The following is a 12500-nucleotide window of genomic DNA, read 5'->3' as shown; positions in this document are numbered from 1 at the left end:
AACACACAACACACACCGGGACAGCGCGACCACAACCCCTCGAGTTACATCCCGTACCTATTTATTGCTATGTGAACAGGGGCCACACATTAAGAGGCTTGCCCATTTGCCTCGCCGTTTATGTGTGTGTGTGTGTGTGTGTGTGTGTGTGTGTGTGTGTGTGTGTGTGTGTGTATGTGTGTCTGTGTGTGTGAAAGGAACAGCTATCGCGGAGATAAAGCTCAGTATCATATTCATGCAAAGGAAATGGAGGATTATTCACACCGCACAGAGAGAGAGAGAGAGAGAGAGAGAGAGAGAGAGAGAGAGAGAGAGAGAGAGAGAGAGAGAGAGATTCAATGAGTCACTCACTTTCAATAGTTACTCATTGAATGTCGCAGAGAAAAAAGAAAATCGACAGAGAGACATGGTACACTGCAATAAAAGTGTTCTATGAGAAACCTTTATATCTAAGAAGAAAACGGATTTTAAAATTCAAAGATAGACCTAATAAATTGTTTTACGACGAACCTGAAATAATAACAATAATAATGAAATCAATAACAATGATGATAATAGTAATAATAATGATGATAATAGTAATAATAATGATGATAATTATGGTCAAATTTTCATACAAGTTGGAGGTGAATTGGTGAGAGGAAGCAGTACGGGCGTTGACGGGGGTGAGTTAATATTAGCCTGACTAGTATTGCTGGACCGCATCTTCAGGGCAAAGCAATCAGTTCCCTTGAAAGAAACAGTCCAGCAAAACTTTTCGGCAATAAACTCCACCGCCCCTCTAACACTTGTACTTCCTCTCATCTTAGTAATTATAAGAGAAAAAATCAAATGAAGGTTGAATAAAGAGTAGAATGGAATGATGATATTTTGTGTTATGAAATTAGGGATGTAATTATAAACACACACACACACAGAGAGAGAGAGAGAGAGAGAGAGAGAGAGAGAGAGAGTAAAACAATTCAGAAACATAATTCAAACTAAACACAACAACTATTTTTACTAACACACCTGAACAAAAAACTACTGGTAAAGAAAAGAAAAATAAGAAAAAAAAAACTAATTGAAAAGCTGAAATATTCATATTGATATGAAAATATAAAGACAAAACCGAAGGCAATATTTACACATACAAATAAAAAGAAATAAATAAAGCAAAAAAAAAAAAAGCTACAGAGAAAAGGAAGAAGAAAAAAAAAAGCTATTATTTTTAAGAGCAAACTTTATTAATTTGGTGTGTGTGCCTGCCTACCCATCTAGTGTGTGCCTGCCTGTCGCCTCCACGCAGGGTTACAGTTGCCCGGACACTGACGAAGTAAAGAGAATAGTGATAACACTGAGGTAGATACGGTGTTGTGACGCGGCCTGGCGCACCACACAGGGACACGGAAAGAGACTGCAGACTGTGCATGTAGCTGTGATGTGATAGTAGTGAGGATAAGGGCAACAGTAATGGTGGTGCTGGTGATGATGATATTAATAATAATAATAATAATAATAATAATAATAATAATAATAACAATAGTAATGATAATAATAATAATGATAATAATAATAATAATAATGATAATAATGATAATGATAATAATAATAATGATAATGAAAATAATAATAAGAAGAAGAACAACAATAATAATAATAATAACAATAATAATGATAATTATAACAATAATAATAATAATAATAATAATAATAATAATAATAATAATAATTATAATAATAAGAGTAATAATCATAAAAATAATTATGATAACAGTAATAATAGCAATAATAATGATAATAATAATAATAATAATAATAATAATAATAATAATAATAATAATAATAATAATAATAATAATGATAATGATAATAATTATGATAATAATAATAATAATCATAATGATAATAATAATAATAATAATAATAATAATAATAATAATAATAACAATAAACAATAACGGACATAAGCACATTCAACACTACACACAATCACGTCGTAGGAATATGAAGTTTTCCCTTTTCCACGCAGCTGAGTTAAATAACTTCCCTCCCTGACATCATTGGCTTACATGTACAGTAGATGCAAAAGTGTCGTTCTTAGTGCCGCAATCTGAAGCACGTCTCCCCGCACATAAACTACATTCAAAATGCTCTAGTTCAATGGTTCCCAACTTTATCCTGAGCGAGTACCACGAGCAGGTTCCCTACAGTCCCCGCTTACCACCTGGTTCCAAAAGATATGAATTCCACCAAGTATAAATTTAGTCACACGTAAAACACACAAATGAACTAACAACAAGGAACACAACTCATTTTAATGTGAGGGATGCATCTGTTTCTTCTCCGTTAGCTGATCGATGCCAGATTATCTTGTGTAAAGCAATAGTAATCTTCTAAGAAATTGATTGACTTATCTTAACTAAAAAGATCGCTTATGATCCCGAAAGTATTGAAGTACTACCTCAAAGGCCTTCACGTTAGTGGTTCGCGTACCACAGGTTGGGAACCATTACTCTAATTGAAATTACCAGGTTTTAAGGGATGTTTGGTTCTAGAGACAGATTAACAAGATTTCTACATTTTTACTTGGAGAAATGCTCATGAAAACCCAGATAATCACCTCTGAATCGCTTTGTTCTCTCACTAGCACTACATTTAAAGACCATAGATGATTAACTGGGTTCCATAGACCGCTTCTCCACTTATCAACGTAAAAAGTCTTGTTAATCTGTCACTAGAACAGTAAAAACACCCTTAAAAACCTGTCTCACTGTACAAGAGCCTTTTAATGCAGTAGAAGTGAGGCGTAAATGTGTTTCAAAATACAGTTCGGCTTTATAAATCAGTCCTTGGATATTAAGGATTGAAATATACAGTTGAGCCTCGCGCATCAAAGCCAGGCGTATTGACAGCCGCTTGAAAGTAGAATGCAGGGCCATCCTCCCCTGCACGCGTTACAGTAAATGCTTTAGTAATGTTTTTATTTTGTTTTAAGGTCGGCGTGCAGACTTTAAGCACGCATGCACGCACAACAACAACCTGCCAGAGCTGCCTGAGTCGTGTACACTGAGAATAAGGAGGAGGAGGAGGAGGAGGAGGAGGAGGAGGAGGAGGAGGAGGAGGAGGAGGAGGAGGAGGAGGAGGAGGAGGAGGAGGAGGAGAAGGAGTAGGAGAAGGAGTAGGAGGAGGAGGAATAGCAGGAAAATGATAAAATGATTATATTAAAGTAACATTAAACTTAATCACTATTACAAGATTGAACCACACTAAAAAAAAAAAAATCAAGAATCGTGACCAACAAATACAAATAAAGCACATAAAAAAATATAAGTTACTATTTTGTCGTTGAAAAAAAAAAAAAGTCCCGTTTACACTAACTTGACAAATAAGCCTATCCGCCACGTTAGCCTGAACACTTGCAACACTAACCTGAGGCTCACATAACAGACAATTAACGAGCTTGTGTGGCATCTAACGAAGACTATAGCTGGACCCGTATTCTGAAACACTTAGCTTTCTTATCACGACAATTCTCAAAGGCCACAGAGATAATTATTCAGGTTTTCAATAGTGTTTCTCTTGATGAAAATGTAGAAATCTTGTCAATCTGCCACTAGAAAAGTAAACAAATAGTCTCAAGAACCTGTCAAACTTCAACTAGAGCCTTTTTGAAAACAATCACGGTGCTGTCAGAAGTGTTTCAGAATATGATCCTTACAAAAACGCATCAACCCATGTGACTCTACACGCTGGGAACCTTTACGGTCTTACAGTAAGAAGGAGTAAGAGTGCAGCGGTGCGCGTGGCTTAGTGTAACAAGACACACTCACGCTGCAGCCACCAGAGCCCTGAGCTGTGACACATGTACAAGAACTAAAAAGATGCACAGGGAAATAATGTGAAAAGAAAGAAAGAAAAGAAGAATGAGCCAAAGAACCATGGAGAAGAAAGAGAATTAAATAAACAAGAGAGAATGGAAATGAAAGAGCATAAAGGATACACAAACAGGAAATAACAAGAGTAACAACAAGTAAGAGAAGAAAAAAGGTAAGAAATCAGGCTTTTTTATGACACCAAGAAAGTATTAGAAAAAGATAAAGGAGATTAGAAAACAATAACAAAATTTACTAATAGATTCACAAGCACAAATATTTAGAAGCAAACTGACAAGCACAGTAGGAAGTGAAACAGAAAATCAAAAGAGTGATTTAATTATTCTTTCTTGGCACCAGAAAATCATTAGTGAGAAAAGGGGAAAGGAAATACAACATAGATTTGAAAAGAACCAAAAGATAAAGGAAGAATTTGAACAATCAGTTTGGCATCCTAATACTACTTGACGGGATATTGACAAGAAGAAAAAAAAAAACATCAAGAAAAGAAGAAGAAGAAGAAGAAGAAGAAGAAGAAGAAGATGATGATGATGATGATGAAGAAGAAGAAGAAGAAGAAGAAGAAGATATTTTTAAGGAAGATATTCATTTATAAAAAAAAAGACAACAAAAACGACGAGGTATCATAGCAGTAGTAGTAGTAGTAGTAGTGGTAGTAGTAGTAGTAGTAGTAGTGGTAGTAGTAGTAGCAGCAGTAGTAGTAGTAGTAATAGTAGTAGTAGTAGTAGTAGTAGTAGTAGTAGTAGCAGTAGTAGTAGTTGTTGTAGAAGCAGCAGCAGTAGTAGTAATCGTAGCGGTAGATATAAGAAAAATCACATTATTTATATACACGTACATACACAAAAAAAAAAAAATCTTGTATATTTTATTATAGATTATGGAAGAGTGATGTTCTTTCCTTCACATTATACTCGTAAGTAGATTTAATTATTATCTTATAGAGTAGTATATGTATCCCTTAACTGTTTGTTTGTTTGTGTGTGTGTGTGTGTGTGTGTATGTGTGTGTGTGTGTGTGTGTGTGTGTGTGTGTGTGTGTGTGTGTGTGTACGGAGAGTGACACATAGATCACTCGTGAGTCACATTAGTTCTCTCTAAAACCACATTCAGTCACTGTTTTCACTGCAACACTCAATAAACACTAAATCGCCTTAGAACACTTGTAGTCACTCGCGAGTCTTCCTTGTCCTCATTGCACCAATCGACAAGCGCTTCGTCACCTTATCAACACTCAACACTCTTAGGTATCTTTGATTCTTTTGAGCCACACTGCAAAACTTCATCTTGACACTCTTGGCCTTTGTTGGTCCTCTTCATCCCCTACTGAAGTTGTTCATCTCTTTAGAAAACACTAAAACACTGGAATACGTATTAAACACTTTTAGCTACTTTTGATCCTTTTAAACTATAAATATAGAATGGAACACGCTTCAGTATAGTAATTCGCTCCTTTAAACACACATTTCATCTCTCAAATGCAGTCTTTCACTTAGTCACTGTCAATCACCACTCGTTACTGCATTAGACTCCAGTCCAGATAGTGCGGATCGCATGTTCCTGTGTTCACTGCGTCAGGATAAGGAGCAGCTCATCGTTGCCCATAGAGTTCAGAGTGTGGATGTCTATGCCGAGCGCAGAGGCCACACTAGCCATGTCCAGCCCGAAGCTTTTCAGTAGCTCCGTGAAGTTCATCTCCTCACCTGCAAGGGAGAGATGCAGAGGGAATGTGTTAGTGGTGGTGGTGGTGGTGGTGGTGTATAGTAATAGTAGTTGTATGTAGTAGAAGTAGTTCGTGCATAAACGTGTCTGTATTACCTATTTCTGCCTATCATCCTCATCCGAGAATTTGTGTCATCTTTTAGAGCTCACCAGTGACTCGGCATAAGCAACCTCATTACAATGAATCTATTTAAATAATCTACCATTGAATTTGACTAACGGTTTCTTTTTTAGTAGTATGGATGGTAGTATGGATAGTAGTAGTAGTAGTAGTAGTAGTAGTAGTAGTAGCCTTTGTTTTTTTGTTTTTTTTCATTGTTATTTTTGTCGGTGCCGTATTAAAAGTATCACCAACTGTTTCACTGCCTTATTGCCCCAGTTATTCTATCTTCATCTTTTTATTTATTACGAACCACTTTTAGATATTTTTCTTTTTCGTGTCCAGAAACCACAAGTAAACATTTTTCATAAGCCTTTGTTAAGATTCTACAACTTTTTTTAATGTCAGTTGCTACATATTCCAATGAAAAAAAATGAGTAAATATAAGCAGAGACAAAATACACACAACACCCACCAGTAAAAGGATTGAGTAACTTGGGACACGCGTAGTTACAATGAGGCCAAGCACAACGATCAGTTAGGTGAAGATTCTGGGCGGGGCAGAGATCCTCCGTCCACGCTTCGTCAGGTACTAGCTCTTCCCTCTGCCCCGCATGGCCCCCAACCTCTCCAGCTCCGAGGGTAGACGTCGGACCTGTGTTGGGGCTGCGGGTGTTGGCGGGGCTGTGGGAGGGCTCTGGGCTTCGCAGGGGCATGGAGCGAACTGGCCTCAGGTTGTCACGGTGTCTTCCACGGCCCCCTGGGAATTACAGTAGATATAATAGGGCGTGTTTTGAATGTTAGAGTGTAGAGAGAGAGAGAGAGAGAGAGAGAGAGAGAGAGAGAGAGAGAGAGAGAGAGAGAGATTTTTCCTACGTTTTATATTAACCCCTTCAGTACCAAGACACGTTTTCATATTTATTTTGGTTACTAATTTGCGTTTTTATACAGCTTCAGAAACTTATGTGTGAGGATTAGAATAATGAAGACTCTGGCCTTTAATCTTGTGACCTCCATAAACCCCTCCCCCCTAATGTAAGTAAAATCGTCTAATCACACCCAAAAACTCATAGAAAAATGTGTCCCTGTACTGAAGGGGTTACTATTCGCGAAAATTTCACCATTAATAAATGTTAACTTATCAAAATCACTCGCATTTACCTTTTCGCCTTTCCTTCCTCTTCTTCCTCTTCTTCTGTGGCAGTCTTTTTCTCCTCTCCTTCCTCTTCCTCCTTCTCTCCCTCCTCCTTAGCTTCCTCTCCCTCTCCTTGTTTTTACTCCTTTTCTTGCCTCGCCGGCGTCTCCTCCTGGCTTTCTCTCTCCTCTCCCCACTGCGGCCACCATTTCTAGTTACGGAAGAGTTCTGCGAGTCACCAATAGCGTTAGACTCCACCACAAAGGATTCAGGGGAGGGATTCTTTGGCGAGTCAGCGAGCATCTCCCCGCCTATAGTGCTGAGGTCCGCGCCTTCCTGAGTCACCCCTTGCACCTTCCCTGAGTCTCCACCCTCATCCTCTTTCTCTTCCCCTGTTTCCTGAGACACTATAACACTGACATTTACTTCAGGTCCATCGTCATCGTGTCTCTGTTTATGCTGGGTTTGTGTCCTTCGGGTTTGAGATTTCCTGCGGCCCTTTCTGTTCCGCTTTCTGCCACGCCGCCGCCTGCTCCTCTCCCCTGACCTCCTACGGCCGCCTGTGTGTCTTTGTCTTTTGTCCTTCCTGTCACCGCGGTTCTGGTGTCTGTGGCCTCGTCTTCCAGCATCTCTAGTCCGCGCAGTGATGGTCTGTCTCTCATCCTCCTTCGACTCCTGGTTCTCCATCGTCCTAACTGCTTCTCTTTCCTCCCCAGCGTGTTGCCTCCTTGCGGTGAGCTTGGCAAAGGGCGTGATGTCCCAGCAGTATAGGGCGTGAGGGAGGGACACGTCACCTATCTTGACAGCCGCCCAGTTTCTCTTGGTGAGCACAGTGTGGGCGATGCAAGAGGGCGCGAAGAGAGCTCTGTGAAGGAAAGGAGGCAGTGTTATTCCTTCGTGTGTCTTTGGTGAGTACTGCTTTATGGATTGGCTTTGATTTTAGCGTTATAGATTCATCTCTCTCTCTCTCTCTCTCTCTCTCTCTCTCTCTCTCTCTCTCTCTCTCTCTCTCTCTCTCTCTCTCTCTCTCTCTCTCTCTCTCTCTCTCTCTCTCTCTCTCTCTCTCTCTCTCTCTCTCTCTCTCTCTCTCTCTCTCTCTCTCTCTCTCTCTCTCTCTCTCTCTCTCTCTCTCTCTCTCTCTCTCTCTCTCTCTCTCTCTCTCTCTCTCCTCTCTCTAGTCCTTTCTCTTTTTTTTCTATCTCTCCCTCACTTATTCTACACACTCATGCCACGTTCTTCCCATCTATTCTTCCTTCCGTTCCCTTCCTTCCTTCCACTCCACTATTAGTTATCTTTCTTCCCATGCACCGTACTCTCTCTCTCTCTTCCCTCTCTCCTTCAAGCCCATGTCACGTTTCATCTTCATGTTGTTTTCCTAGCTTCCTTTACTTTCCTTTCTCTCTTGTCCCTTCACGATTCCATCTCCTTCGCCTCGTCTCACCGCCCCTCTCTCCTTTCTCCACTCCCTGTTTTTACTTATCTTCATCCCACTGTCCCTTTTCTCCCCTATTCCCTCTCCCTCTGTCTCCCCCCTGCCTTCCCACTCACGTCACGTTCTGGAAGGTGCGCCTGAGCCTCTCCCCGGTGCCATGGATGTAGTCCCATTGCTGCTTGGAGGTCGGCTTGCCCACGTTGTCCACGGTCATCTGTGCTTCGTCAAACACCCACTGGAACACGAAGAGGGGCGCTGCTGGCGGGACAGGGTGGGGCGAGGCGTTAGTTCATGTGTGTTTGTGTAGTAGTATGACAGCTATTGTTAACATTTGCACTGACCAGAAATTGCAAGCTATATTCCTTCTATCCTTTATAGCACTTACTTATAAATTTTCCATATAGAGGTGACTCAATTTACACACTTTTTAGCAGCATTTTAGTTTAACACGAGTTACGATATATCAACCTAATTTATCTGCTCCTTCAATACTGAAACGCATTTTTACCACGATTTTTGGGTATGATTAGATGGTTTTATTTGCATTAGGAGGTCTGAAGATTAATGGCCAGTCTTTTTACTCTTCTAATCCCCACATATGTTTCTGAAGCCGTATAAAATCCTTGAATAGTAACCAAAATGAATACGAAAACATGGCATGGTACTGAAGGGGATTAATAAGCAAGAATGAACTGTTGGAATGTGTATTATTCATTTGGTAAACATATTTAAGGCCAGAACAGTGCAATTTGACTAATCGTATCTCCTAACATCCCTTTTCCCATTAGTTTATGCGTGTCTTATATAAATTCTGTTTACACGATGCCTATAAGTGAATAAATATCGCGTGAATCGAGAGGCTCTTGTACTGCCTTTTTGTGCTGTGAGTTCTTGCATAGTACAGTGAGAGTGTTAATGAAGTCAAATATGAGGACAATTCGGCTTACACTGCAGGATTAGGCAAATGTGGCAACCGACGTAACAGGATCTTGGGAGTGTAAGACTAGACATAAGGACAGGCAGGCAAAATAGCGCAAGGGATATAAAGAACGTTAACCCCCTTCAGTACCATGACGCGTTTTCATATGCATTCTGCTTACTATTTGGAGAAACTTATGTGGAGATTAAAATAGTGAAGGCTTTGGCCATTAATCTTCTAACCTCCATATACCCTTCCTAATGTCAGTAAAATCGTCTAATCACATCCAAAACTCAAGGTAATAAAAGTATCCCAGTACTGAAGGGATTAATACAAGAAGCAGGCGGTGAAGTGTGTGGCAGGGTGCAGGGAGTGTTCAGTTAGATATAAGGACACACAGGCACCCGAAGCGACAGTGTCTAGACTCTAGAAGCTTGGGACTCACACTGCAAGGTCGGGTAGAGGCGGTACCCGAAGTAACAGAACCACGGATGTGTCGGGTAGAGGGCGCGGCAGTGGTCCGGGATGCGCCCACGCCACAGCTCGTGCCCGCGCCTAATGGCCTCTACGGGCGGGCAGCTGTGGGCGTCCACACACTGCAGGGGCTTGAACGGCTCGTTGTCCAGGAACCAGCCGGAGTCGGACACAGCGCGCACCTCCCCACGCACGCCCATCTGAGCCAGCTGCCGCGCCACCCGGTCCACGTTGACCAGCACGCCCACGCCGCCTGCACTGTGGGCGCGCGTTAGTGAGGCCAAGGGGAGGAGGAACAGAATCGTAAAGGAAGGCAAACAGCAGCATATCTGTTGTACCTTAGTGTTTGCGGGGACTAACTATGACACCTAGCCGACTGGGAGAAAACATATATATATATATATATATATATATATATATATATATATATATATATATATATATATATATATATATATATATATGTGGAGGAAGAGGAGGAGGAGAAGGAGGAGATGGAGGAGGAGGAGGAGGAGGAGGAGGAGAAGAAGAAGAAAAGAAGAAGAAGAAAAAGTAAAAGAAGAAGAAGAAAAAGAAGAAGAAGGAGGAGGAGGAGGAGGAGGAGGAGGAGGAGGAGGAGGAAGAGAAGGAGAAGGAGAAGAAGAAGAAGAAGAAGAAGAAGAAAAGAAAAAGAAGAAGGAGGAGGAGGAGGAGGAGGACCAAGACAAAGTTGAAATAAAATGACAGTATCTAAAAGCAAATATGCATTAAACATTCGTAAATTATAAAAGAACATAATATATTCATTCGTGACTTGGAGGAATCGTAAAATGGAATCTTCATTCATTTATTCATTCATCCTTCCATTCATTCATTCATTCACTCATTCACTCATTCACTCATTCATTCATTCATTCATTCATTCATTCAAGAGAGAGAGAGAGAGAGAGAGAATGCCTTGTATGTTAAAGATGTGTGTCTAAGTATACGTCTATGTATGTGTATCTCCATCTACCTGTGTGTATATGTGTGTGTGCGTGTGTGTGTGTGTGTGTGTGTGTGTGTGTATGTGTCTGTCTGTCTGTATGTATGTGTGGGCATGTGTTATCTCATCTCCACATGTATGAGTCTGTATCCCTGTGTATGTGTCTTTAAACCCATACGTGCGTGAGACCATGTGACCGTGTGCGCGTTCTAGTGTGGAGACTCACCTGCTGCCGGCCAGAATCAGCTTGTGGCCGTGCGTGAAGTTGTTGTGAGTGACCAGCGCCCTCACCACCTGCTCCACGATGACGCTACCGAGGAAGGACCACGACCCAGAACCCTCCTCCGCCCACCTCGTGCCCGCCCAGGAGTCAGAGGAGCAGTATGGCACCAGTCTAGGGCGAGGCGTTGGGGTGAGTGACGGGAGTGAAGCGATGGGAGGTGGTGGTGATATAGGTGAATGGCAGTGACTTGTTGTGGGTGGGGAAAGAAATGATGATGCTGTATAAGTGGTAGTCGCTGTAAGGTAAGGGTGTGTTTGGGGGTGATGAAGGTGGTGGTGAAGCGGGTTATGGTAATGGTAGTGGTGGTGGTGATGGTGCTGGTGACGGGACTGGGGGGGGGGAGGAAGGGCGGGTTTGATGGTGATGATGGTGAATTTGAGTTGTGTGGTTTTACTGGTTTTGTTATTGCTATTCATATCATTACTGTTACTGCTTCTACTATTACTATTACAACAACAACACTAATAATAACAACAATAATAACAACAACAACAACAACAACAACAACAACAACAACAACAACAACAACTGATAGGAGTAGTATTAGCAGTAGTAGAAGTAGTAGTAGTAGTAATACTAGTAGTAGTAGTAGTAGGAGTAGGAGTAGTAGTATTAGTAGTAGTAGTAGTAGTTGTTGTTGTTGTTGTTGTTGTTGTTGTTGTTGTTTTAACAATAGAAGTTAAAGTACTAGTGACAGAAGTAGTAGTAGTAGTAGTAGTAGTAGTAGTTGTAGTAGTAGTAGTAGTGGTAGTAGTAATAGCAGTAGTAGCAGTAGTAGTAAAAGATAAGGTATTACCATTAGAACCAAAGGCAACAGTAGAAGCAGCAGCAACATTAGTATTAGCAGTAGAGACACCATGAGAACCACCAGCAGTAGCAGCAGCAGTAGAAGCAACAGCAGCAATACTCACACATGGTTGGCGGTCCACCAGTGCGGGTTGTCCTCAGGGTGGGGGGACAACACGCCTCCCACGGTCCTCGTCTCCTGCCACCCGCGGGAGGTCATGAGTGGCCGTAGTCTGTGCCACCGCTGCTCGCAACTCTCCCTGTCGAAGCAGTACCATCCACCTGCCGAGACAAGCCAGCTTCATTTTACCTCTCCGCCCATTGTAGTTCCATTACACCCTCCTCACGAAGCAACACGCCCTACTTCACCTGTCTCTTCTGTTCACCTCATTTGTTGCACTTCTCTCATTACCCTGTATTCTAAAGTACCTCTCAACGCCACTTTCACCACTCTCTAAAGATTCCTAAGGATGTTTCTACGGTATTAGTGACAGATTAACGAAATTTTTATATTATTTGCATGAAAAAACGCTTATGTAAACCTTTATTTACAAGAGAAACACTTATTTACAGGAGAAACTCTTATTTAATCCCTTATATACAAGAAAAACTTTTATAAACCCTCATTTACAAGAGAAACACTTATTGACAACGTATATAAACCCTTTTACAAGAGAAACACTTATGCAAACCCAGATTATGATATTAGGGGGCCTTTGAAAACAGGATTAGCAAAGCTGTTCTGAATATAGTCCACAAATTCATATTTTTGAAGCTTTGTTTAATCATATGGTGTATTTTGTAAGGCTGTAGG

The 12500-nt window shown here is 41.1% G+C and overlaps 1 protein-coding gene across 1 annotated transcript in view; it reads right to left on the bottom strand.

Moving 5' to 3' along the window:
• Window positions 1-4631: 4631 nt before the first annotated feature.
• Window positions 4632-12500, bottom strand: part of LOC123502147 (palmitoleoyl-protein carboxylesterase NOTUM-like) — a 30049-nt gene continuing 22180 nt past the window's right edge. Inside the window, exons 4-10 of the mRNA XM_045251369.1 lie at window positions 11812-11968; window positions 10844-11011; window positions 9625-9911; window positions 8377-8515; window positions 6855-7693; window positions 6169-6453; window positions 4632-5574 (exon numbers count right to left, since the gene is read on the bottom strand). Of these exons, the coding sequence (XP_045107304.1) occupies window positions 5438-5574; window positions 6169-6453; window positions 6855-7693; window positions 8377-8515; window positions 9625-9911; window positions 10844-11011; window positions 11812-11968 (2012 nt within the window). The 3' untranslated portion in view covers window positions 4632-5437. The remainder of the gene's footprint in view (window positions 5575-6168; window positions 6454-6854; window positions 7694-8376; window positions 8516-9624; window positions 9912-10843; window positions 11012-11811; window positions 11969-12500) is intronic.

Source organism: Portunus trituberculatus, chromosome 10 (genome assembly GCF_017591435.1).
Source record: "Portunus trituberculatus isolate SZX2019 chromosome 10, ASM1759143v1, whole genome shotgun sequence".
Taxonomy (NCBI): domain Eukaryota; kingdom Metazoa; phylum Arthropoda; class Malacostraca; order Decapoda; family Portunidae; genus Portunus; species Portunus trituberculatus.
The sequence above is the reverse complement of the archived record's forward strand: the minus strand, read 5'-3'. Positions and strand labels throughout refer to the sequence as shown.